This window comes from Canis lupus, chromosome 25 (genome assembly GCF_003254725.2).
Source record: "Canis lupus dingo isolate Sandy chromosome 25, ASM325472v2, whole genome shotgun sequence".
Taxonomy (NCBI): domain Eukaryota; kingdom Metazoa; phylum Chordata; class Mammalia; order Carnivora; family Canidae; genus Canis; species Canis lupus.
Genome location: NC_064267.1, coordinates 1,982,645 through 2,009,939, shown reverse-complemented (window position 1 = coordinate 2,009,939; position 27,295 = coordinate 1,982,645). Strand labels below are relative to the sequence as shown.

Sequence of the window (27,295 nt, the reverse complement as noted above, 5' to 3'; positions counted from 1 at the left end):
AAGGCCTTTTGCAATCAGGTCCCTTGCTTTTTTAGAGTCCTCCAAACTACAGACTTTATCCAAACTACCCAGTTATGACATTATATTGCTGTGCTAGTCTGCCACACTTTGTACCTCCATAAAGGATGTTATTTCTTACTCATCCTAAGACTTTAATGTCACCGAGAAGGCTTTCTGGACTCCCTCAGGCAGAAAGGTACTCATGTTCACCCTTCCTTATTTTCAAAGCACTTGGTAGTACAAGTAGTCTGGTATTGGTACCAAATGCTTGGTTCAAATTTACCACTTACTCATTGTGGGACTTACACCTTGATTTATTTATCTGGTTAATTAAGTTGCTAGTACCTATCTCATAGGATTATGAGATACATAAAACCAGGCCCCAGTAATTATTGCGAGTGTTCCAAAAATGTTTTCATTTTAATATAAACCTTTAAGTGTCTGGTGTGCACAAGATGCCAGGAATATATCTAAAAGATGAACAGGACACAATTCCTTTGCTATGACGACAGGGAGTCATAGGACAATAAAACTAAGCAGTGTAGTAGTACCACTATAGAAAGATTACTCAGTGAGTAAATTTACTTGAGTGAATTGTCAATACATATATATATAATATAATCTTTAAAAAGTTTTATAAGTGTAGACTTAATAAGAACAAATGACAACTTCCAGCAACTGGCACTGGACTATGTGGTTACATTCTGTGTTTGTAGATAACTAAAGGCATAGTCTGTTTCAACTGTTGGTTGTAACTTTCACATAAGATACTATATAAAAGAATGAGCAATCAGTAGTATATACTGAGTTTTAACTGAACTTGGACAAAAATGTTCTATGTATTAGCATATATGAAAAATTAAAAAGCCTGTCGAAGCACTGAATCAAACACAAAACATTTGTCATAAAGTTTATTTTAAAAAATTGTTAAAAACTAACCATACAGGAATATTTATTAATATACTTAAAAAGTTTGTTCCCCGTGTTGAAGGAAAATACATTAGCAACATCTTCCAGACACCATCTTTATAAAAGTAAAACTTCTAGATGCTGAAATGTACTACAGTAGATTCTATAGTTTACACTTTTAATCACAGGATTGAAAATCATTCTCCCTACTCCCCATCCCCCCGAATGTGGCAGTTCTTATACTTAATTAATGACATTCAATCATGTTATATACTACCACAGATCTTTAAATAGAGTACACACTGCATGTTTACTAACGTAGCCAGTCTTCTCTATTTGTTGTCACATCATCCTTTCAGGTAAGCATTGGACTTTAAGTACAAATAGGAATACTACATCCCATGATTGTAAACATTCACCAAGAGCTTCCAGAGTACAAGTGAGTAATAGAGGTGGCCCAAGGGTCAGTCAAATGTTTCTCACTCATTTGGATACTGCTGAAGATTAGTAAGTTTTGAAGGCAAATTACCACAAGCCTTACTTGCATTTCCGTAAGAAAGTAGTTCTGAATATATTTTTAGTTGAAAACACCTGAAAGTCATTCTAAAGACTATATTAAGCACCATTTTCACTTACCTGAAATATATTAAGTTAAATTCAGCAGTATTTGTATGAGCATAAATGTCAGAAATTAGAAACAACTGTAGATCTCAAATTCCCTTCTGTGGATACATACAGAGCACGGAGTTCCAAGGATGCTAACAAGAACCACTTGTGCATTCCATGGGCAGTCATGCCCCCAGGGCCAAATGCAACCCGGAAGCCTGAGGCACAACTATTACTTCTGTCAGTGGATGCTATGCAAGCAGATTTAAGGCTGTATTCGGCTATAAAGAGTTCAATCTCGTCTTTAGTATTCTTCCTCCACAGATCACATATACGACTCAAAATTTCATAGGTGGGAGGTGAAAAGTCCCCAAACACCTTTTTAATACTATTCTCTGTACAATTCATTGTCAGCATATTTACAGAGGGGACTGTTCAGACTTAAAACCTTTAAAAAAATGCAATCGCCATGTATTTTAAACTCTTATCCCAATTCCCCCAGGATTATTCTCATTCTCATTTTCTGACTTTTAGCCAACTTCATATTAGTCAAGATTGTTCATTGCAGTCCTTAGGCATCTCTGATGTCGCTCCAAAGGAGAATACAAATTAAAATCTATTTACTGCCACCCACTTTGGGACAAGCCTGGTTGCAAAGAAAACGGTGTTCCTGGTGTGGAAGGGTAACTAGGAAACCCATCTGGCTGAGCTGAATAGCTTTCCAGAGCTGAAGCGGAGTGGACCTGGTAGAAAGAAGAACGTGCAGGTTAGCAGAGTGCCAAATCCAATCAAGTTGGTACTTCCTTCTGCCTATGCCACATTACAGATATTTTGAATAGGAAAGGAAAGAAAGGAAAATGTTGGGGCAAGATAAGCCTGCTCAGTCTCCTGAAATTTTCAAGAAACACTTGAAATTCTTCAGATGGTAGAGCTCAAGAAAAATGTCATTAAAATAGTTATATTCTTGGGGCACCTGGGTGGCTCAGTGGTTGAGCATCTGCCTTCAACTCAGTGATCCCAGGGTCCCAGGATCAAGTCCCGCATCAGGCTCCTTGCAGGGAGCCTGCTTCTCCCTCTGCCTGTGTCTCTGCCTCTCTCTGTGTGTCTCTCATGAATAAATAAATAAAATCTTAAAAAAAAAAAAGTTAATATTATTTCAAAAAGGTCAATAGGTTTTCTAGAGAAAACATGAGTTAGTGGTCTGTTATTTTAGCTTAAATTGTAAAAAAATAAAGCTCAAGTATAACTGTCATGTATAAAGATTCCATTTGTAAAATCTCCAAACTAAGATTTGAAAGTTCTATAAGCAGAAAAAACCATTTATATAGACAAATATATTCCACCACCCTTGTTATCCTTCTGAAAGAACACAATAATTTGCAGATTTGGGGAGATTAGTCACAAAATTCCCAGACATTCTGCTAAGAGCCACCTTTGCCTCTGTTGGGATATCATTATTGGTACTCCAAGGTTACCACAACAGAAGCTATGCACATATGTTACCATTTAATTTCTGCCCCATTTGCCTGCTTACCTGCTGTAACAATGCCGACTGTGCAGCTGCATTATGCTGTAATTCTTGTAAGGAGGACTGTGAAGGGTTCTGGGAGAACCCTGGAATACCTGGGAGGGACAGAAGGCCTGGAAAAACAGAACTGCCTGCAGCTTGAAGGCCAGATGATAAGCTAAAACGACAGAACAGGTCAAAACGCAGATAAGACAAAACTTACTGCTTCTATATTTGTCAAAAACTACCCTGACATGTAAACAAACTTTAAACTTCTCTGCTGGAAGGACATAAAAGTCAGCCACTTTACTAACATAAAATTTGCTTTCTATTATAAAGTATGATACTCTGAATTTAATAAGTCTATGTTTTACACAGAATACTTTGTTTTATAACAAAGATAAATTACCAAATACTAAAACAATCTTAACATGGCTGAAGAGCTCTGTTTTTTGAGTACTGAAGTTTCAGCCCAGAAAAAAATAATTTAGTGTCACCCAACAATCAGATTAGACTCATGTGAATAATTTAAAAGTAAGACTATAAACTATCTACAAGGTGGGTCAAGAACGGTCATATCCTATCTCCAAACTATCCACATACCCGGCTTGTGCAACGAGAGCAGAGTTGAAATTGGAGCTAAACGCTGAAGCAAATCCTGGGAGGACGGGAGCCGGTGATGGGGTCGTGGCTGCGACAGGCAGTGGGGTGACCGCCGCCACCGTGGACGGTGCCTGCAGGCCGGGGAACGAGGGCAGGGCGGGGGCGACACTGGGGGTGTTAGCAACGGAAAAGCCAGGGTAGGAGGGGTTTGAAGATGGCAGAGGTCCCTGCGTGACGGAGAAGAGGGAGGGGACAGCGGTGGACAGATTGAGGGGGAAAGGCGCCGCTGCCGACACTGGGGCGGAGGCAGAGAGCCCTGAGAGAACAGCCGCGGTGGAACTTGGAGGAGGGACAGGTGCTGACGTGACAGCTGCAGACGAGGTGGCTATTAATGACCCTGGAAGAGACACTGATGGGTTAAGAGGTGGGTTACCAGTTAGAGGGAAATTACTGGTCAAAGAAGTAAAAGGAGGAAGCGCAGTGAACACCGGAGTGATGGGAGCTGAGGAAGCATGTGGTGGCAGGGAGATGGAGGAGAGGGGGTTGGACACATTCAAGGGAGAAGTCAAATTGGAGAGACCTGATAATGCAGGATTAAGGCAAGTAGATAAACTGATGGGCACTGATGTGGACGTGTAGGCACGGCCCAACGTCCCTGGCAGCCCTAAAGTGCCATGAGAGGGATTGACGGAATGAGATGGGCCTTTGAAGGCTGAGGGGGTGGGGCTCGTGGGCTCGGTCTTGATCATGACAGGGATGGTTGTGACAGCAGGGGTAGGCGCACTAAGCAGCTCTGAGTTACTTGGGTGAGAGCCCTGCAAGAGGGGAGCTGAGGAGCCACAGCTGACTGGCACCGAAGTGGAAGCTGACGAAGGAGTCACCAGGGGAGAAGGTGTGGGCAAAGTAGACGGAGTGGAAGCTGAGTTAGCCACAGTAGATGGCAGGCTGGGGAACATGGCCAATCCGGGGGTGGAAGATCTCTGTGGGGCGGGAGTGGCTGAGGGGGCATAGCATTTGCTAGGGCCTGAAGCAGGCGAGTCAGAATTCTGATTAGTAAGAGAAGACAGTGAAGCCAGCCCGCCTGTAACAGTAGAGGACAGAGCAGATGAGTTGATTAAGTTGGTATCATTTGATGTCAGAAAGCCTTTTAAAGCAGACAGAAGCGGGTTATTTACACCAAGGGGACAAGCCACACTGGGCGCAGAGCCACTGGCAATTACAGGGGGAGCCGGGTTGGACACACCTTGGGATGTCGGTGTTAAGGGCAAGGGCAGACCTGCGAACACTGACGACAGCGATGCAGAATTTGCACTGTTGGCAGAAGCAGCAGTTGAAGTGGCAGGAAAGGGGAGGCCAATGAAAGGGGCAGAAGTGGAAGCAAATGTTTCATTGGAAGCAGGAGTGGCCCGAGGTGTGGATGCAGCCTGAGGGGCTGGCACAGGAGCAGAAGGACCTGGCAGCGGAACCAGGCCAGAAAAAACCGACGGGACTGGTGCTGACGTTGTACTGTGGGCAGAAGTGACAGGTGCTGCCGGCAAGGAAGGGGTTCTGATAACCGTTGGATTTGGCGTAGATGGCTGAGGTGTATGAATGGCCGAGGAGACCTGCCCTGGGAACACCGGAAGGACAGTATTCGCCATGTTCAGGCCGGAAGCAGTAGCAGTTACTGATGCTGATGGATGGTTTCCTGCCTTGACTGGAGATGCAGTAGGGACAGGAGTCGCAGCAGGTGTTGAAGGATTGGAACCATGAGGAGAAAAGAGTTGACTTGATGGGGTAGAAAATGCTATGGAGGGGAGGGGAAAAAGAGGCAAGATTATCACCATGCTGAAATGTCAAATTTTAACTCAAAAGAAATGAGTAAACATTTTTGTAACATTTAAGAAACATGAATAAAATCAGGGACAGGTGTAATAGGCTACTGCATTGTACACTGGTAGGTTCCATGACCCTGATTTTCACTAGAGTCTCAGGTAGAGCCAGCTGTCTTCTAGACTCTGCTCTAAAGAGCCCTCCAATGCACACTGAGGAAGCCTTGGGAAGTTAGCAAGTTAACTTTCCTTTCATATTTTCCCAATTTTTAAAAAATTAAAAATTTTAATTGTGATTAGTGTTGGTGTTTCACTCTTTCAAACCACTTCTCTATAGTAATAAAACAAGTTGTTTCCCCCTCTTAAGAGCTTTCAGGGTATCACTCTCTTTTTAGGTCACTGCAGGCCTCCCAGGATTCATACCTATTTCTCCAGTACTATAGCACTCTGTGAGTTGAACTTGATATTCCAGTTTATAATCCATATAGTTTTCTCACCCAAGCATACTGACTCCTCTATATAATCTCAAATGCTATATGCCTTGTCCTATCCTAGTAGCCCCCTTATGGGTAAAAGCCATGACTAGTTCCTCTTTAAAGTCTTAGCACCTAGCCCTGTGCACGGCACCTGTGTATTCAATGTCTGGTGCCTTGGATATATCACCATGATCTCATCTATAGTTAAAACCCATCCAAGGACTTATTCTTAAGAATTCCACTGGAAAAAAAAAAAGGAAAAAAAAAAAAAAAAAAAGAATTCCACTGGAGTTTGCCACAGTATTTTTGCTCTGATAAACAGTAAGTAATTACTTAAGTATTTGGGGAGATGATTTGTGTTTCTTCCCTTGATCAGGTTAGTGACAATGTTAGCCCTTTGATGATCTTGTTAAGTGTCAAATGGAAAGCATGACTTAGGGAGCTAAAGTTATAATGACAACTATGATCTGCTGCCATACTCATATCAAAACGTGTTTTAGTTATAAACAGAGAATATTCCTTTTGCAGTGCTAATCAACTGAAAGTTATTTTCATGGGCCAAGACTTAGGGTTCTAAACGTAAGCATTATAAAGACTTTTGCATAAGGAAGCTGATACGGTCAAGCAATGTATTACGTTAATCATGGTGGGGAAGGAACCATAGGAAAAGAGTGGAAGAAAATAGCACATACATAATCTATTTGTACTAAGAGATGGCCAGAAGATGCTATACCGGGCTGAACAAATCTTATGGTAGTTTAGAAAAGAAAGATGGCAGAATTGACAAACAGTAATACAGAAATACATGAACTTCAAACTCAAAAGGCCTGAAGTCTGGTAATATTCATGTCTTTAGCAGTAATTTAGTTTCAAGAAAATAATGAGATATTTTAAATTTAGAAAATATATCAAAATGGATTTGTATCTTTGCTTTATAAGAACTAGAATAGAAGTACAAGGAACATAAACCTAGTCTTGTGTTTGTAAATAATGTATTAAAAATTTATTTAGGTCAGTATTGTTTGGGAAATACTTGAGAATTCACTATCCTATGTAACTATATGCTAAGGACCATGTAGTGAATGACAGATCACAAGTAAGACCAAACTGTCCCACAGCTTTCTTTATAGCAGCCTCCGCTGGAGATCTTTCTATATAATAAAGCAAAAGTCATGCATTGTTAACCATACATAGTACCTGTAGTTAAAATGCAACAAAACAATAAATCGGAAAAAAAAAAAAAACCCAAACATCCCATAATAAATACTACTTTCTTGTCATGCAATTTGGTTGTTAACCATAAAACATTATCTGTCAGATGCTGTGCTAAGTACTTTATGCCTATCATTTCATTTGTTCCCACATAATCCTCTGAGATAGGTACTAACAACCTGTTTACAGACTGGCAATGGGTGGCTGGGTGTAGTTAAAGCAACTCGTTAGAAGATCATGCAGCTCTTCAGTGGTGGTGAAGGGGAATAACATTTTAGTTATGCAAGGTAAATAAGTTCCAAAGATCTGCTGTATGACATTGTGCCTATAGTTAACAATTCTTTATTGTATACTTAAAAATTTAAAAGATTAGATCTCATTGAGATCTTATCACAATAATAATTTTTAAAAAGGTCATGCAGTTATTAAGCAGTAGGATCAAAATTTGAACCCTGGTCTGATGGACTCATATCCTTAACCACTATACTAGTTTATCTTTTTATTTCTTGATATGGTTCAAAAGGAAAATAAAATCTTAATCATGCTAACATAAATAACAGCATAGGAACACAAAAGTATGCTAGCTATGCCTAATGGTGGTTTTTTTTTTTTTTGACACCCTGTTGCTCCCTTCAAAAACAAATTAATGAAGCTGAGCATAAAGGCTCAAGCTTCCTCAACCCTTTTCTTTTCTTTTTTTAAAGATTTTATTTATTTATTTATTCATGAGACACACACACACACACACACACACACACACACACACACACACAGGCAGAGAAAAAGGCAGAGGGAGAAGAAGGCTCCATGCAGGGAGCCTGTGATCCTGGGTCTCCAGGATCACACCCTGGGCTGAAGGCGGCGCTAAACCACTGAGCCACCCGGGCTGTCCTCAACCTCTTTTTCATAGAAGTTAAATGATATGGTCACAAAGCTAGGCAGTGCCAGAACCAGGGTAAGAAAATGATGTCCTAACGTCTCAGTGTTTTTTTCCATCCCATTATACTACCTCCTTTAGGAACCACCAGCAGAAAAGTCCTGTTAAGGCTCCCTGCTCAGGGAACAGAATTCCTAAGACTCCTAACTATGCACTATAATGATTAGATTCATGTGCTACTTTGCTATACAAGAACTGAGCTCAGGTTTTATTTCCTATCAGAAAGCATGCATCTCCTTCCAGACCAAAAAGATCCTCAACTAGAAGAAAAAGAAAATGTTGCAGTACTGCTGCCATCTGCAGGCATTTTGTATGCAACCTTTCATCTTCCTTTTTCTTTTTTTTTCTTTTTAAGTTGGCTCCGTGTCCGGCATGGAGCCCAATGCAAGGCTTGAACTCATGACCCTGAGATCAAGTCCTGGGCAGAAATCACAAGTTGGACATTTAACAAACTGAGCTACCCAGGCGCACATCATCCTTCTTTTTCAATTCCACTTTCTGCTTTGGCACCCTTTGTTTTTTTTATATTAAGGTATGCTACTCCCCAATACTTGTGAAAATAATTAAATCTAAAACTAGTATTTGAAATAGTAGGAAAAAGGATTGTATCATCTTGTTTGTTTATATCAAAACAAAAATGAGGCTTCTAATATAAATGTAAAGTCAACGTGGATATAATGCCATATAGCACTCAAATATTGCAAGTTTTTATATTGCAAGTTTTTCACATAAGACACAAAGGCATATTGTTAATTTTAAATCCACTTCCGTGCATTTCATGTTGTGTGTATATAATGTACCACTATCCAGCCCTTTTAGCAAGTACTGATTAAATTCCTTAAATAGGAACTTTCCTCAAAGCATAGATTCTAAGTATGTTCAATTCAAATTGTTCTCAGTGAATAACAAAGCAGACAACCAGGACAGACTTCAACTATATTTGGAACAAATTTGATACTTACTTTGATTCTGCATAGGTTTTGACTGATTGGAAAGGTCTTCATTTTCTGTATGAAAATAAATAAATAGAAGTTTGATTTCAAGTTTTATTCAAATTAATCACCAACATAATAATCAGAGATTGGCATCAAGAAAAGAAAACCTTAGGGTATGTATGCATGCTAAAGTAGAAAAAACAATATATGCTTACGAAAAGAGAAAGGAAATAAACATAATAGAAGGAACTATATGAAGACTGACAGCATTATGAGTAACTGATCCCCCCACTCTCCCTCCTCTCCTTAACTTACTGGGCTTTATTTTTTTTAAGATTTTAAATTTATTTATTTTAGAGAAAGAGCATGTGAGGGAGGAGGCAGAGAGGGAGAAGGAGAAGGAGGAAGCTAGCCCAATGTGGGCCTTGATCCCACGAGCCAATAGATAATGACCTGAGCCAAAACCAACTAAGCCACCCAGGAGCCCCAACTTATCAGGTTTTAAATAAGCATTGTTATTTTACAGATATATTTAGGAACACTTTCTGGAAAGGATGGCCTGAGTGTGCTGCCTAGGACAAAGCGTAGCCTACAGGTGGAACGCAGAGAAGGAGCACCGTTACTGACTAAACTGACAGTTCACGGAGTTCAATAGCGGGGAGACTTGAAGGTGGGAGGCAGACGTTAAGCACAGAATCCACCACCACCTAAGGGCCCAATCTCACAGGCCATGTGATGACCCAAGCAAACAGAAAGAAAGGGGCCCTGCCTTCCTGTTGCACTCTTTTCTGGAAAAAGCCCTACACTCGGAGCTGCTGAAAATCAACCCAGTGGAGGCTGACTTAAAGCCTGTGACACTGACAGCAAAAGCACATACCTCCGTACCCTCCATGGAAGGGACCTCTCTAACTAGACCATTAGTCAAAGATACAATAGGAAAACATTATCTCTAATGGTTTGACAATGACTGTCCAAGAAACCAACAATGGGACAGGTCTAAGGTGAAGAATCTACAAGCCCTGACATGGTGAGCAAAAAAAAGATCATAGCCTATCTAAGGAACTTGGTGCAAATAAATAACCAGAACATATGATGTCTATCAACAATTCAATGAAAGCAAAAGAAGTTTAAAAACCTGTAAAGCAAATTAAAAGCAAATAAACACATAATATGCAAAAAAATAAAACAGAGAAGATGAAGACTTAAGATAGAAAAACCTGACTCCAAATTAAAATGCAAAGAATGGTGAAGATTAGAGATAACACTATGAGAGCTAAATTACTTAGCTGGAAATAAGAAACAAGAACAAAATCACATTTAAAATGGCAAAAGTACAAATAATAAATGAATAGATAAGAGATTCAGAAGGCAAACAATACAAAATGAAGTACCAGAAGTAGGAAAAAAGACCAGATAAAAAGCAATAACTAACACAGTAATAATAAAAAAAAATTTTCCTAAGTTTTAAAGGCTTAAATTTTCATATCCAAAGGGCTTACAGAATTCTGTGAAAGACTGATGGTAACATCCACACCTGACATCCTGGTGAAATAGCCGAACTCCAGGATTAAAGAGATTTCTGAACTCCAAAGATAAGGAATATTTTCTTAGTAAGCTTATATAAAGAGACCAAGGTTCTAATAAAGAAAAGATAATTAACTGGAATTAGGTTTCTCATCTATAATTCTGTATATGTGCCCTTTAAAAAAAAAAAAAACTACTTAGAGAAATTTTCTACTAAAAGAAAGGCAGAATGAGCATCTCAGGACAGGATATCAAAAAACAGAGGAAACAGTAAGAAGCCACAAGTTCAGAGGCACAGAAGAATTATGTATAGTATTCCAACAAAACACACAAATTGAAGAAAATGAAGAGTGAAAATGGATGTCAGTGGAGTATGGAGCAGCTTTTTTATAGTTTTTGTCTATCAACAACCATTTAGAAAAAAGAATATGAAGGCAACCCTTAGCAATAGTAAAGACAATGCTTCTAAATTGGGGTGGGACAAGGAGAGAAGAGTTGTTAAAAATAAAACAGCAATTTGGGGCCCCTGGGTGGCTCAGTGGTTCAGCGTCTGCCTTTGGCTCAGGGCGTGATCCCAGAGTTCCGGGATCGTGTCCCACATCGGGCTCCACGCAGGGAACCTGCTTCTCCCTGCCTATGTCTCTGCCTCTCTCTCGGTGTCTCTCATGAATAAATAAATAAAATCTTTTAAAAAAAAAATCTGCTAATCAAATCAATGTATCATCATAACATAAAATAACCAGATAGGAACAGAATAAAGAACCCATGTGTGTATATGAAAACGTAAGACAAATGTGGCTTTTCAAATCACTGGGGAAAATAGATTAGTTAATAAATGGTCCTGGCAAGACAGGCTACCATTTGGAAAAAAATTCAGATGAATCTCTATTTCACCTCTATATGAAAATAAATTCCAGATGCAGTAAGGGTCTTTTAAAACCTGGGTCACCTGGACTCCCTAGGGTAAAAGGTTAAGAACTGAGACAAGATAGAATATAGTTCCAGCTTTTCTTTCATAGCTTCTCTTTGTCTATGCAAAAATGTAAAACTCCAAGGGCTAACAATATCATAAACACGGGTTAAGAAATAAAATGATAATTTGGGGGAAAAGTAACAACTCTCATCAGAGTACCCAGCTGCAAACAACACAACCATTCTGGCTAGTAAAAAAGGATTTGTTAATAAATGCTATCATGTGACTCTGAGCCTCTGGGAAGGGCAGAAAAAAATTAAGTTCTTTCCCCACTCTTTATATATCTAGAAATAAATGGTGAGTGGATTAAAAGCTACATACTAAGAAAGAATCCCTATACAAGTAACTATAGGATAGAGATGCTATTTTCATACTGCTGGGATGGGGAAGAGTTTCCTAAGCAAGGTATAAAACTCAGAAGAGTCAAATAAATGGTACTTAACTGAAATAAAAATTAAGTTTTTATAAAAGACTCACAAAAGAAATGTAAGCTAAATCCTATGTTTCCGATAGACCCAAAGGAAAATGCTAACTGAAAAGTGCAGGGGGAAAACTTGGGCCCCTCTGAGCACCTTCTTATAAGCCTTTCCACCCCATAAGAGGAGTAACATGCCCTAATGGCAATTAACTCATCAAGTCAACTGTAATTTTCCATAGCCTGTCAAAGTTTCTTGCTTGTGAGAAATGGTTCCTCTGTCTACAACCTGCTCATGTTCATAGAGGTAGGCCAAGGCCGGTCTAGTAGAACCTATATATCATATTCAGATCCATCATCAGGCTTGTGAGCTCATTCTCCTGTTAGGACACACCACATCCAACAACTGCCCCCTCCAAGTATACATTTGTGTGTGAATTAGTTATTACTTTTAGCATCCTATAATAATATGATTTTACCTGTTCCTACTGGATTAGGAGTATATGGAGGTGGAGGGGGTACACCTGGAGCTATGACGTTGGCTAATGGTACCAGACCCGCATTGTTATAAGCACCTAAAATACAATTATAGGAAAAAAGAATTTAGTATCATTCTGTGGCCAAGAGTTCAAACCATGTTAACACAGCTATCTGATTTTTAAAATTGCTAATGTAACATTGCATTTTACATGGAGTTTTAGGTCTAGTGTAAGGACAAAGTCAAGATCAAATGAGACAGTTGCAGATTGATTTCCCATTGCATGCTCATTCCAAACATAAGCTCAGTAACTGGCATGGCAGGGAGATCCTGCCATATTTAAATGATCTGCCTTTTCTGTCAAGCACATACAGGTGACCTTTTTAAGTTAAGACGTCTTGAGGATACCTTCAAATACCAACTACTGAAAAGGGATTCATGATGATTTACCAAAGTGAAAACCCATAATAACAATGAAAAAGAATCTATATGAATTTATTAAAAAGCTAATACCCTAAACTAAACTCTGTGTGCTGCACTGCTATAGTCCAAGACACTGTGTAGGCTACTGTGGGCAGAAATAAACTCAGCAGAGCCTATAGTCTATTTCGTAAGTGCTCTAATTTTCCCAATGTGTGTGTGTGTGTGTGTGTGTGTGTATACACACACACACACACACACACACACGAACATTTTCTTTCAACTTAGTAAATAAAGAGCAAGAAAAAAAAATTTAAAAATGAATGAACTGCTTACTTGGTGCAATAGTTGCGTGTGGCCGGCATGGAGGTATTGGATAAGGAACAGGCTTATGGGGATTGTACGTTGAAGGAGGCTAGATGAGGGGGAAGTAGAGTAGTTAAAAGAAAACTAAATCAGCACTTTCCTTGCAAAACAAAATACAACTTATCTTTTGAAATATTTAGTCCTAAGAGGCTAACAATGATCCAGTGTATCAAGTGCTACTGGACATACATAGCACTAACAAGGGAAATTTCTTTGCTTTAAAAAATGTGGTTCCTATAAATTCCAAAGGCGATCCCGCCAAAGACTGCAGCAGAGGTATTTTTTATTTCAGTATTAAATCATCTCCACTGAAGGGTCACACCTTATCCTAAACAGCAAACTCCTCTCTGACTCAGCTGAAGTTTTATCTAAAAATTTTTATCTCCTCCTCTGTAACACAAGAAATCTGCTAGGTTTTGGAACCTTGGCTACTCAAGAACTTGCCAACATCCTCCAAAACTCATCAAAGATTCATCCTATCATTCTTACCCTCTTTTCTCCTTGGAAGAACAAAGTCCTATATTTTTTACCATTCGATACTCTGACAACTTGAATGGAATGTAGATTGGGATTACGAATTCAGTATTTTAAGTCTTTTTGCCTTTGAAATCCACAAATCTTTTATTTTTACTTGACAGAACTATGTAAGTAACAAAATCATCCCAAGAATCAGTCTGTAGAGAATTAGAGGTATCTAAAGCCAAGCCAAATGCTGTACTTCTAACTACAGTGAGTGAGTGTGAGAGAGAGATCCCACTCCAGGGAGCCTGCACTCCTACTCTGAGGCAGAGGGGATCCACTGGCAGTGAAGGACCTAGATTCTTTCTAGCTCTCACAGACGGCGGCCTTGTAAGATGCACTAGTCTTGTGCAAGGACTATGATCTGTGACTGTTCTGCTATGAACAACTGTCACTGTAATTTCTGCCCGGTAAAGAAGCAGGGACTGCAGGATGGCTGTGTAAAGGCCTCTACTGTTTCAATTTGAATAATCCTTCAACCTACAGGGCTATCTTTGGGTTCGGTTTATATCCTAATCAATCATTATAATCACCCCTTAAAAATAATACCAACTTCCTGGCTCCACTCTTGATTAACTAGTATTAATACTAACTTGGCTAAACCACAACCTTAAAGTGAACTCTCCATGCTCCATACCCTCCAAGGGAACAGCTGAATAGGGATAGGGAAAAACAAAACAAGACAATTTGGTCTCTCTTTAAAACAAAATACAAACCTTCAAGAGGGCCTTTAATATCGTTAACTAATTATGCTATAGTTCCCTAGACTACTCATTTTCCTAATTTCTAGTATACTCTGAATTTCACAACATAAAAACAGAACTTACGCTGTGTGCTGTGAACAGACAGAAAACCACATGTAAGAGTTAAGACCTGTTTCATCATTTATTCTCTAAACATACCGGCTTGGATGGTCCAAGAATCCGTGCAGCGATTCCTTTGCCTTCATTAGTACATTCTTCACCATCTTTTTTCAAGGGGGTTCCCTATTTAAATAAATAAAGATAATCAAGACTTAAACAAAACCCTCACTGTATTACACTGAAGAAAAGGACTTGACTTGGTAGGAGTTTAAGCACCTGGATTCCAGACCCAGTCCTGTCTTGGCTGTAAGCCCCTGCTAAGGTCCTCAACCTTCCTCAGCCAGAGAACCCTCCCAAGATGAGAGGCACTCAGAAACAAGTACACAACACACATTGGGATGACAGAAGAGCAGGATAACGGATGTTTCAATTTTTTCCCCTGCTCAACAGGAGCTACCAGGAACAGACTTCCAATGTTCAAGTATGTATAATGGTCAAAGAGTCAAAAAGAGGACCTGTATTACAGTCAAAAATAGATGACAAAAATTATTCTCATAAGCATTAAGTGTAGTTTATATAAGAATAAATGAGACCTCATTCAAGACCACCATTTTTCACAGATCATAATAGGCTGACAGACTATAACAATGTGTCCCCCTAAGAGTGTGTGCCTCAATAGTACACACTATTACAACTTTCAAGATGGCTCCCAGACATCCTCACCTCTTACATTCCCTTGTGAAGTCCCCTTCCAGAATGAACAGGGCTGACCTGCATAATAAATAGGGTATTCTAGAGATGATGGCATTTGACTTCTAAGACTAAGTCACAAGATACCACACAGCTCCACATGCCTTCTCCTGGATAATTTGCTCTGGTAGAAGTCAGCTGCCATGTCATGTGGTATTCAAGCAGCACTAAAGGCAGGTCCTTACTCCTTATGGTGAGGAACAGAGACCACCGCCAACTACCACAAAAACTTGCCTGCATGTGCCTGAGTACCCCTGGGAACATAGTCTCAAGCTCTACTCAAGCCCTCAAATGACTGTAGTCTCATGAGAAACCATGAACCAAAACCAACCTATGCCACTCCCAGATTTTGGATTCATAAAAACCATATAAGATAATGTTTATTGTTTTAATCCACTCAGCTTTAGGGTTATTTGTTAAACTGCAATAAAAATATTCTACTCTTAGAAAAGACTATTTTACAAAGACGCTTGGGGAACACTGGAGTGTATATAAACCGGTAGGTTTCTTTCCTACAGGACTTCTCAGAGCCTTTATCATGCAATATGATGTCCAAGAAGGAAACACTGCACACAATTTCTCAAGCATACTCATCCGTGAAACTTAGAAACACTGAGAATTTGAGAAATGCTCCTTAACTAAGTAGAAAGCAGTGCTTCTAAGATATTTGAAAAACAAAACAAAATCATCCTCTTTTCTGTTTGTCTTGTTCTTCTGTACATTTTACACAAATACTTTAATGTAGTTTATACATGAACTTTTTTGATCAATGATGAATCCATGAATTAAGCTGCTGACATAATAGAATTCCTTTCCTTGGTAGAAGCATCATCAACTGGCATTTTCTTTAAATATCATAACTATGCTAAATTTCATAGTTAGCCACAAACATATGCTTACTGGGAAAATTCCATTTATGCGACTAGGTTTTCCTTTGGGATATGGATTTCCTGGGATTGTTCCACAAGAAGATATCATAGCATGAGGAGCCTTGCAGCCCCCCTTGAAAGCCTGTAACATAAAAAAGAAGAGGGTGGTAAAAAAACCAGTCAAATAAACTCATATTCCAGATATTACGAAGCTCTGTTCAAAAATATGAATTAAGAATAGCATCACATTAATCTGTTCATACATTCATCAGCACTTACAGTAGAGAACATGCCCAAAATTTGTTAAGTAAAACCTCTTTATTTAAATGGAATTATTAAAGTGATAACATTTTAATACATTTTCTATTAGCCACAACTACTAGAATCTTACACAAAGAAATCTCTACAGATTTTGCAAATTGTGTGCAAACAAGTTAATTTGGTATTTAGCATGTCACATTTCTCCATTGACCAAGAAATAATAGGGTCCAACTGTACAAACACCAAGCCTCTGTTATAGGCAAGGCCAGGAAAGCAACAGGTGAGAGACACGGACTCTGCTCTGAAGAAGTTTATAACTTAATGGGGAAAATCTGGATAACATGAGACACAGGATATCCAAAGAGCTGTACTGTTGAAAAAGCAAGAGTAATTTAGGTATACTGTATTCAACATAGTGTTAATAATTACGAGACACCTTGAGGGATGTTCTAGCTTATTTATTATTGCATCCTGAGCTCCCATAATGGTATACTAACAAATGCTGAGTTCATACTCAATAAATATTAAATGAATGAAAAAGACTCCACTAGGTAACATACATTTCAACAGACCTATATTATGCTATAAGACTATGAAGCTATATATAGCTTTATTTTACAAGTACATATGATGTCACATATTTTGTGGTAGAGATATACTGGTTTTATATATTCATTCACAACACATAAATCAGCTATATAACCCAGCCTCTGTACTAAACACCCAACCCTAAAAATTATCTCAATTTTGGGTTATTATAAATAGTACCAGAGTAAATACCCTTACATACAAATTAGCATATTTCTATTTATTTATGAACATTTTAAGGCTCTTTAAGTCTATCATCCAAAAAAGTTGTTCCAAGTTACATTGACCAGAGAGCCTGTTCCACTGAATACTCAGGCCCACATTATTACTGAGAAGGACAAGTGACATGATCATAATGTTTTATAAAAAAGAAAACAACAGCATGGTGCCTTAAAGAATTTAGTCAAGAAAACCAAAGGAGAATTTTTTAAAGTAAAGAAATGTGGGCTCAGATTTTGCTTCTCCTACAATAATTTATGAGGAAGGACAAGTTCTCTGCTGCCCCTGAGCTTAGCAGAGGGTGCAAAGATTAAATGCGCTTGGGCTACAAGACCCCAGGAGAGCAGTACACATCTTCCTCAAGCAGGTTTCTAATCATTAATTCCAATTTCAGCTATCATAATACTAAGAAATAACTAACTTAAAATGACAATTCAAGTAGGTTTAGGTAAGTACTCCTCCCATTCTTAGAGATTTTAAATTAATAAACTGGAATTTTGCTTTATTATCCATCTCTTATAAATCTGATTAATGCAAGACTGATGACAAAATGAATTTAAAACATCATGTTCCTAAATACATAGGGACCAAGGGACCAAGAATAAATACCTGCTGAGGTTGAAGCTGAGGAGCCAACTGGCATCATACTTTCTCACTCTCAAGCCACTTCCTTATTCCCCAGAACCCCCTTTGCCCAGCTCCCATCCTTCATGGACTGCAGGGATCCCATCTTCATGGGATGCACATAAGCCATGAGGTTATTCATCACAGTTAACACAGGAATCAAGGCTGGCACTTTTTCTCTTCAACATTCAGAAATCCTGAGAAAATTACCTGTTCAAGTACTCTCTTGCACCGTTTCTTCTCCGACATATTTATTCTGAATAAATCTTCAATGGGACGAGAATTCTGTGCATCAACAATGTTTCTACCAAGGAAATGTAATTTAGCTTTTCATTTAAGAACCTGGACATACATACAAAGGCCAACAACGTTTACCAAGCAACCATACCTATACCTGAGTAAGCCTTTCCCCAATGACAAAGGGAGAAAAGTGAATTAGCTTTAGTTGGTGAATATAAATCATATTTATATTAAAAAGATCAATGTAACTGAACTGAGATTCATCTGGTTACCTAAAACTAACAAAATAATTATATAAATAAAAATGACTATTTTGAGATTCTTGAAAATACACCCTCTCAAGGAGTGGTAAGAGATCTATGGCAATAGAAAAAAAAACAAAAACAAAACAAAACCCATGTGCCAAATGCATAAAAATAACGATTGATCTAAAAATGAAGTTCTACCTTATGATTTCATTTTGTATTTTTGTGGACATCTATAAACATACAAGGGACTTAAAAATACATGTACTCTAAATAAACAGCAATCTACAGACTCTTCCATCATTAGGAAAAGCAGGCTCTTTTACTTTTTTGAGCTGAGATTATGATAATTTATTAAATGCTATGGAGAGTGCTTTCACAGATCTTCTAGTATTTAAAGTTCATATATGCTAATAAATAGGTGAGATCCTTATCTTTACGATGGAGGAAAATAAGGTACAGAAAGATTAAGTACATATTAAGCCCTCCAAAAATGTTAATCAGACTGTGGCAGAAACTAACTGTAAAACCTATGGCTTTTTCAATGAGACTTTCAAACTATTCGGAGTAGGCGGGCACCTGGCTGGCTCAGTGTTGAGTGTCTGCCGTTGGCTCAGGGCATGATCCTGGGGTCCTGGGATTGAGTCCCACATCAGGCTTCCTGCATGGAGCCTGCTTCTCCCTCTGCCTGAATCTCTGCTCCTCTCTCTCTTAAGTCTCTCATGAATAAATAAATAAAATCTTAAAAAAAACAAACAAACAAAACTATTCAGACTAAGAAGGCAATGGAAGCCACTGAAATGCAGACAAACCAAATAAGTAATTAATATCAGTATGACCCATTATTTGTAAGTTATAGCCATGTGCAATAAGTACCCTTGATATTTACTTATTTATTTATTATTCCCTTAGAAAGAGCACAGGTGAATTGAGGAGGCAGTTCACCCATGGGCAGAGGGAGGATGGAGAGAGAATATCTTTAAGCAGGCTCTAAAACCACAGTGGAGCCCCAGGTGGGGCTCGATCTCTTGACTCGGAGATCATGACCTGAGCCAAAATCCAAGAGCTGCATGCCCAACCGACTGAGCCACGCAGGCGTCCCAAGGTATTTAGATATAAAAATTTAGTTTATGCTTTCATAGATTTTACTAGAGTTCCATTTACTAATACAATTCTGAGACATTCACACTAATGATTTAAGAGATTTAAAAAGTCTTCGAATTTTCTCCAATAAAGTAAAAAAAAAAAAAGAAAGAAAGAAAAAAAGAAATACTTACGAAGCTAACAGTTCAAGAGCAACTAGCTTATCTTTACTGAAGGTGAAACAATTGAGTATATTGACCACTTCTGCTGGGTGAACAGCCACCATTTTCTATTAATATAAAAAATAATTTTATTTTCAACATGAGAAATTTTCATGCCAGAGATTGCCTTCTTTTGGGGGGAAGCACAGTTAAATGTTCTTAATATTGAAATAGTTGAAGTGAAACTCCTTATTCGAATGTAAGCCCTAATAACCACGTGAATGAAACTTAAACTTTTTCAATATAACTATTTCAGTTGAAGATCTAAATTTCCCTGTTTTTTTATCCACATCTCTCAGTGTATTTATAGAAGAAAATATTTACATGTACTACTTTCCTCATAAATGTTATAAAAAAGGTGGAACTTATAAATATGGAAGATATACTGCTTGAGAAGTTAGAAAAAAATTACATTCCTCAGAGAGCCAGGGTTTCCTAAAGTGAGGTCCATAGTGCTGAAGAGTGCTACTTAAAAAGGGTACTACAGTCACCTCAGGTAGGGAAAAAATGAGTTAAACAGGATTTTTTACTGCAGAACTTTCTTAAGAGTCATATATTAATATGCACTGTGATACTCCTAGATTATGTACAATGTTATAAAATTTGACTAAGATATTTCTGTTTCTTAAGATTCTGTCAATTTACAGACTCATGTTAACAGGGGAGGAAATTCAAAAGTGAAGTCAGTGCAAGATCATTTAGAATTAATGCCCAATAGATTCTTAAAATAGAGAGCAATACCCAATAGATTTTTTTTCGCTTTTTTTTTAGATTCTTAAAATATAGAGCAATTCTCAATTTTATTCAGATAGCACCAAAAGAAGTGGTAAAACTATATACCCCTTTATAAGCTTTTAAATTGACACCTAAAAACTATACTACAAGTTTAAACATTTACAAAAACTTGATTTATATTCAGTTTAATATACATTTGTAAAAACTCTGGAATTACTCATCTCATCAACGAAAACGTCAACAGTATAACCTTATTGACGTTAGTCTTCAATGTGAAAACAACCAAATCAGGCTTAGTTTGTCAGCAAAAGCTGACTTGTAAGTTGTGCCCGTGCTAGCCTTCTCACCTCTGAATTTTAATTCTAAAGTAGGTGGACAAACAAGCAGGCCTCAGAGCTTTGTCATGAGTTTATTGTCTTGACAAAATAAGGAGCAGTCCCCATCAGTATTTCTTACAGAAGCCCTTTGCTTTGCTCTTCTGCTCAGATTACATGGTCTCTTTTTGGTCTCTGGGAAAAGATTTTCACCCTCAGATGATGAGTGGATGGTTATGATAACCTTTCTTTTGTAAAGTTGAGAAAAAGTAACTGCTAAACAGGAGAAGCACTAAGATCCAGACACTTTCTTCAGCAAATTAGTTTAGGGGGCTAAGGATCTTCAGATTCTCTTAAAACTATCCATGCCTGATAACCCAAGGAAAATCTTCCTATATAGCCATATACTGTTTGACTTAAATGCTTCTATTAATTAGGCTCTGGAGCTGTGCTGTCTATATGTAGTAGCCACTAAGCACATGTGCTTGTTTAAATGAAAATTAAATAAAATTAAAAATACAGTTCCACAGGCAGACTAGACACTTTTAAGTGCTCAAAAGCTACGTGTAGCTAGTGGTTACCATATTGGATAGCAGAGATATAAAACGTTCCCATCATCACTAAAAGCTCATTTGGATGGTGTTCATCTTAAGAATGTAAATATAAAGTCACCTGGCTATTGTTCTAAAACTAAATACAAGAGGATAAAGGTATATAAAAAAAAAATAGAAGGAAGTATATAAAAACACTTAAGAATTCAAATTCTATCCTTTGCTTACCTATAAATATTTTCTTTTCCAATTTGCCAATTTTGGACCCTATGGTGCACAATTTAATAGTACAGTACATAAAATTTAAATTCAGTTTGGGAACTTTTAATTTTTTAGTTTTACTTTTAATCTTAACTTTTAATTTTTCAATTATTTGATTAATCAAACTATAATAAAATTTAGGATCAGTTTTTCTAATGCAAACAAATTACAACTTGAGATCAATTACAGAAAACTAGGGGAGAATTCAAAATACTTAAATTCTACATTCTGAAGAAAAAATAAGTTACTTACATGCTGTAATGCTTTCATTGCCTTTAACTGAGGCTCAGCCCAGGAGAAGTATCTCAGTAAATCAACCACCTGAAAACAAAGAATTACTTTAGGTCTAATGAAATGTGTTTGCAAACATTTCTACAAGATTTGTTTCAGAACTTTAAAATACTATTCAGTTCTTTACTGGCACAACCACAGTTTAAATACTCAATAGCTTTAAGAAGTAGGTAGCCACCACAATGGATAGTGCAGAAACAGAACAATTCCATCATCACAGAGTCTCTGGGGCAGCACTGCTATAGAAATAAATGGAAAGTATAAAGTACAGGAAAAACAAAGTACCTAAAGAAAAGGAAGACTGAAAAAGCATTAGATGGAGATGAAATGTCATTTTAGAAATATGTAGCTTTATTACAAAAGGAAACTTTAAAAATTTAGCAGAGTGACACTTTTAATCCATCAAAAAAGGGTGTTCAGTGGTGTGGTTTAGTGTAGATCCACTATCTCCTGCTTTTCTCCTCGAATCTGAAGGGCACAGTACTCGTATTTATACCACGTATCTCCTCCCTAATAATGAAATCACCATGAATTACTCCGGGAGCTTCTAAACAGTAGGTCATTTTGAGAGCACAGTTAGCAAGGCTCTCCCACCACTACCAGCAAACTTCAAATGAATGAGGGTGATACTGTGAGATCACTAGCAGGAGGTGAGGAGGGCATCAAGGTCACAGCAGTGAAGTCCCTGCCTAGTCACCACCACCCTGTTCACTGCCTCCAAGGGAACTCCAAAAGCAAAAAAAAAAAAAAAAAAAAAAAAGGCTCAGAAGAGAGGATAATAAAATCTGGGTTAATAAATTATTTTACTGTAACTACCTGAAAATGTGTTAAGGTTTCAATTATTCTACAAAGCAAAATTAATGCTAGAGACTGGAGTGGTACATGAAGTAAAAATACTTTTTACTCCTTGTAAAGTGATGCATAAGTTACCAATGGGTATTATGTGTACTTTTCTCACTTTCATGGAAATAATGGTTTTACTTATAATAAAGGCTACCTGCCACTTTACCAACCAAAAAAAGTTAACAACTATCATATGTCTGATATAGGAAGAAAAACCTTCCATATAATAAGTAGGCTTAGCAGGTCATACTTAGAAAGTAGCTTTTAGTTTTTCAAAGTTTTCAATGACTTTAGCAAAGTAGAATAACCACCGAGGGAAGTTTTCTACAAAATGTCACACACACACACACACACACACACACACACACACTCAAAAGAGGGAAAGGAAAGTTATTATCTATAAAAAATTGTAGATCTTTTCAAAACATTTAAATTAAGCCTAAGGTGAATTTGAAAAATAATGGGGCAGCTGAAAAACACTCATGAAGTTGGTAGCAAGACATGCAAATCGTAAAGTAGCTTTTAAGTATTTAGCAGTCAGAACTCCTATAGGTTTAAAGTTATTCAAAGTTCAAGTTTTAAAATTCTTGAGAAACAGATGAAAGGTTGGAGCATTTACTAACTCCACTGTATAGATTCATCCACTGTCTACCCTCTCCACATTCTCACCCTTTGGCAGAACTACATCTACAGATGCACATTTCTCTCTCTGCCCTATTTCTCAAGTATTTTCTAAGGACTCTTCAGAAATCTGTTCTGTGTATGCATACATATTTTTTTTAATTAGCAAACTCCCCCTGAAGCTGGGTGAGTTTTCACTAAACTACCATGCTTCTGGCAGTGACAGAAACTACTTATTAAACACTGTATTTTTTCTTATTCCTAAAATCTTTACTTAATGGCTTCATAGAAGAACCATAATTCACCATTTGTTTGAGCTTTCTTTTTAATGCGTAGTGAATTTTGTAATTACTGACTTATAAATTCTATTCAAATTTAGGTATGTTTACCATTAAAAATTTATAAATTTATGATATTGTGCCCAGAAAGATAAATACTTTGAAATGCTTTTCTTGGACACGGCATTTCTGAAATCATGTTCACATATGATATTGCAGTGAAAGTAGCTACGTTTATAAAATACTCAAACTATAAATTTTGTAAAGTTTTCTATCAATATTGAAAGTTTCTAACATCCCTGAATAAATACAGGAACTAATAAGTAAAAGCAATTCTGAACTTGACCGGTAGGTAAATAGACATTAACCAGAATATCAGAGTTTAAAAAAAATGTTGTTTTTTTTTTTTTTTTGCTTAAACAAATAGAAATACCTGTTCACTAGAGAAATATCCATGCACATATTCAATTGCTTTTAATTTGTACTCTGTTAGAACAGCCTAAAAAAACACAGAAAAACAGGATTAATATATATAAGCAAAACAGTTATATACATATTATCAAAACTACCTAAGCATCTCAAACATGGCAGCCTTCAGGCCCAGAACACAGAGGCAGCTAAGGTCACTATGGTGACATGTCATTCTACCTTTACAGGTTCCATGCTGTAAGGGATACACTGAGACAGCAGGAAAACCACCTGGGCCTCCCTACTCTCTCTGACAAGGAAAAGGTACAGAACTGTAATAGACAAGATCTGATGTCAAGAGAAATCACAAATAGAATTCCTGTAAATGTAACTAGAGTTTCGGAATATCCCAAATTCAACCAAACTGTCATTTTCTAAAAAATTTAATCACACACATGAAGTTAGAGTTGTTATTTTTAAGGCTAATTATGTAAGGCATTACTCATCCATCAATTACTGGGCAGCTATTATGTCCTAAGTAATAGAAAACCATGAAAGATGGGTTTGAGTTCTGGTCCAGGTTCTCAGTATTTCCACTGGAATGTAAGAGCCCAAGGGGTCAAAGAGGGACCTCAATTCAATCTGTGTGCCTGCTACTAACTGGTAGAATGACCTGTGAAAGGCACCTCTTTCCCCATAAAGGGGAACACCATTCACTACCCTCCTTGGAGTTACTGTGGAGATTAAAATTGTCAATAGAAGATCTAACGCATAGTAGTAGTAGGTAAATTATGGTTCCTTTCCTCACATGCCTCCCATCAATGGGAAATTCAGAGAGAAGTATGGTGGCCTTGACCCAGCACTATCTAGAGCCAGCTAAAATCATGTATGCTCTCCTTGCAACTGCTTGGTGAGCTTAGAGGTGGAAACAATCATTATTTGGTAACTACTAATCATTAAAAATCTACTAATCTCTTTGCTTTTACTACACAACAGTATTTGTACTTGGCATGTATATTAATTTGCTGGGAGAAAACACCACGACCAGTTAACTGAAACATCTCGGTTGCCCAGTAGTTTAATTTTCACTGAAAAGGGAGGTGAAGGGGAGAGAATGGCATTCTGGATTACGTATTCTAGAAACGACTGTTGAGATGTAATGTCAGGAAGTGATAACCTGGTTTATTTTTTTATTTGTTTTCAATTAATCATTTATTTATTTACTTTTTCGATAACCTGGTTTAAACCAACCTACATTTACAAAGTCTGAGAGCAATAAAAAAAAATTCTCATTTAAATATGCCTACATTTTTATCCAATCTTAACAGACTAAGACAATGTTGATGTACCTAATTATTTGGCATAGACAGCAAAAGACACATTTTGACTGCAGGCCAGAAAGAAGGACTTAAATAAGAACGTAAGTTGCTATCTCATGTATGATTTTCAACTCTGGAAAATATCCTACTTCCCTCACTAGTATCACTATATGATCTTTTCACAACACAGAAGAGAGAATATATACAAAATGCATCTTCTAATTTCCAAAGGCAGAAATCTACTGGTTTATTTGAACACAAATTATTTTCTCAGACAGTAGCTAGGTATCAGCTCATGAACAAATTGTTACAAATTTTAAACATGTACTTGGCAAGCTGACATTTTATTGCAAATATTAATTGCACAAGCTGGATTTGCAAAAGCAGAAATCTTATTCAAAAAGAGCATTCAGTTATCATCTAATATGTAAACTTTACCTAACATACGATTTTGAAAAAAAGTTTTATGAAGGATGAAGAAAACCAACACTTTGCTTTATAGGGAATGTAGAAAAACGGCATGCCCAGGCAATTTTATTAACAATTTCATAAGCTGAAATAAATCAATCACCAGAGCATAAAATAACAGATCCTTCCCAGTCAGTCAAGGGTCTTAAGGGTTTGGAAAAGGAAGACAATCACCCAGACGTTCTAAGCAAAGCACCCGTATTAGCATGAGAATGGCACAGAAAGTCCTTCCAGTACTAAGGGGGCGAACTAGAGTTTAGGTGCTGGAGGTATTTGTCGGGCTCAAGGCTACGTTCCAAATGTTTTTTGCTGTCTGGTTCATTCTGGAAGGTAGCTTACATACGATGGCCTCAATACGAAGCAAAAACTTTTGAAATTCAAGTTATGGAAGCCCACTTCTAAGAATAGGACTTTAAACCTAATGCCATTTGAACATTAATTCTGTCTGTCCAAGTAATACATACCCTGCCTATCTTTAGGTCTGAAAGACCCGCTTATAATAACTACCACTAAAAAACATTTTATACGTATTACCTTCAGCGTTCAGGCTCTGGTTACTGAAAGATGAGGTGATCAGTTCAGAAACATTAAGCCACTTTTCCACAAGTAGAGAGCTTTTAGAGATCTGTAGAGCCAGCTTGGGAACGAGAGCTCTCTGAGTGTAATTTCCACAATACTGCACTGTCAAGTTTAACATTAATACAACTTAATTTCTATTTGCGTAATGAAAAGTACCAAGACACAGACTCTCACACTGCAGGTTAATTCCAATCAACTTGGCAATACCAAAACCCGTATTTTGCACAATCTGCACGCCGTGCCTCAACGTGAATTAACCGTGAGAATCCCAAGCTCGTAGCCTGGTTCAAGGAATTAAGTGAAATTACCTTTCTAATTTCATCCAAAACCGTTTCAAAAGACTTTTTGTCCATCTTGACTACTGTCTCGACGTGGCCTTAACAATTACGCTTTCAATTACCAAGCGATCATCCCCGGTCTGCTCCAGCAGTGAAGATGTTTCCAGCTGAGAAGGAAAGAGTCCAGGAGCAAGAAAAAGGATGCGAAGAGGTAGAGGGTACTTCGAAGTCTGCAAAAATTTCTAAAAACCCACACTTATGAAAACTTTTTGATCAAAAGCAAAAACCGTCAGGCTTCCGCAGCTTCCTCACACGAAGCTTCAGCGGGGAGCCCGCCGCTCCCTGAGTCCCGCAGAGAGATCCAGGGTCTGCAGCCGGGGCCGAGCTCCGGTCTCCCGCAGCTGCAGACCAGGCGCCGCCGGGAGCAGGTCGCGAAGCCGCTCCCCCGAGGGGGAACACACGGCGCCCCGAGCCCCGCGGGCGGCGAGGAGGGCGCACCGGCCTCCCGCCCGCAGCAGCGCCCTGGCCGCCGGCGCCGCCCCTCACCGCCGCGCGCCCGGGCTCACGGCCCGCCTCGCGCTCCACCCCGGCAGCTGCGCCGGCTCCTGGGTCCCGCAGCCCGGGCGGCGGCGGCGGCGGCGGCGGCGGCGGCCTGGCAGGCTCTTTGTTACCAGCTGCCACGGCTTCCGGGGGCGCGCCGGCGGCCGGGGGCACAGGAGCCCGGCGAAGGGGGCACGCTCCCCGGCAGGGGGACT

At 38.3% G+C, this 27,295-nt stretch overlaps 1 protein-coding gene across 3 annotated transcripts; it reads right to left on the bottom strand.

Moving 5' to 3' along the window:
• Positions 1–898: 898 nt before the first annotated feature.
• Positions 899–27,295, bottom strand: PROSER1 (proline and serine rich 1). 3 transcript variants are annotated; one of them, XM_025462405.3, is made up of 14 exons: positions 26,571–27,295; positions 26,218–26,364; positions 23,922–23,987; positions 21,708–21,776; positions 19,568–19,662; positions 18,016–18,109; positions 16,145–16,255; positions 14,594–14,677; positions 13,143–13,221; positions 12,388–12,483; positions 9,024–9,068; positions 3,626–5,411; positions 3,050–3,200; positions 899–2,258 (listed from the first exon to the last, which is right to left on the bottom strand). In XM_025462405.3, the coding sequence occupies exons 4-14, from the start codon at positions 21,723–21,725 to the stop codon at positions 2,136–2,138; spliced, it is 2,682 nt and encodes an 893-aa protein (XP_025318190.2). In that variant the 5' UTR covers positions 21,726–21,776; positions 23,922–23,987; positions 26,218–26,364; positions 26,571–27,295; the 3' UTR covers positions 899–2,135. The 3 variants fall into 3 exon arrangements, with proteins under 3 accessions (XP_025318190.2, XP_025318189.2, XP_025318191.2); XM_025462404.3 differs by lacking the exon at positions 26,218–26,364; XM_025462406.3 differs by lacking the exons at positions 21,708–21,776; positions 23,922–23,987; positions 26,218–26,364; positions 26,571–27,295 and having other exon boundaries at positions 18,016–18,147.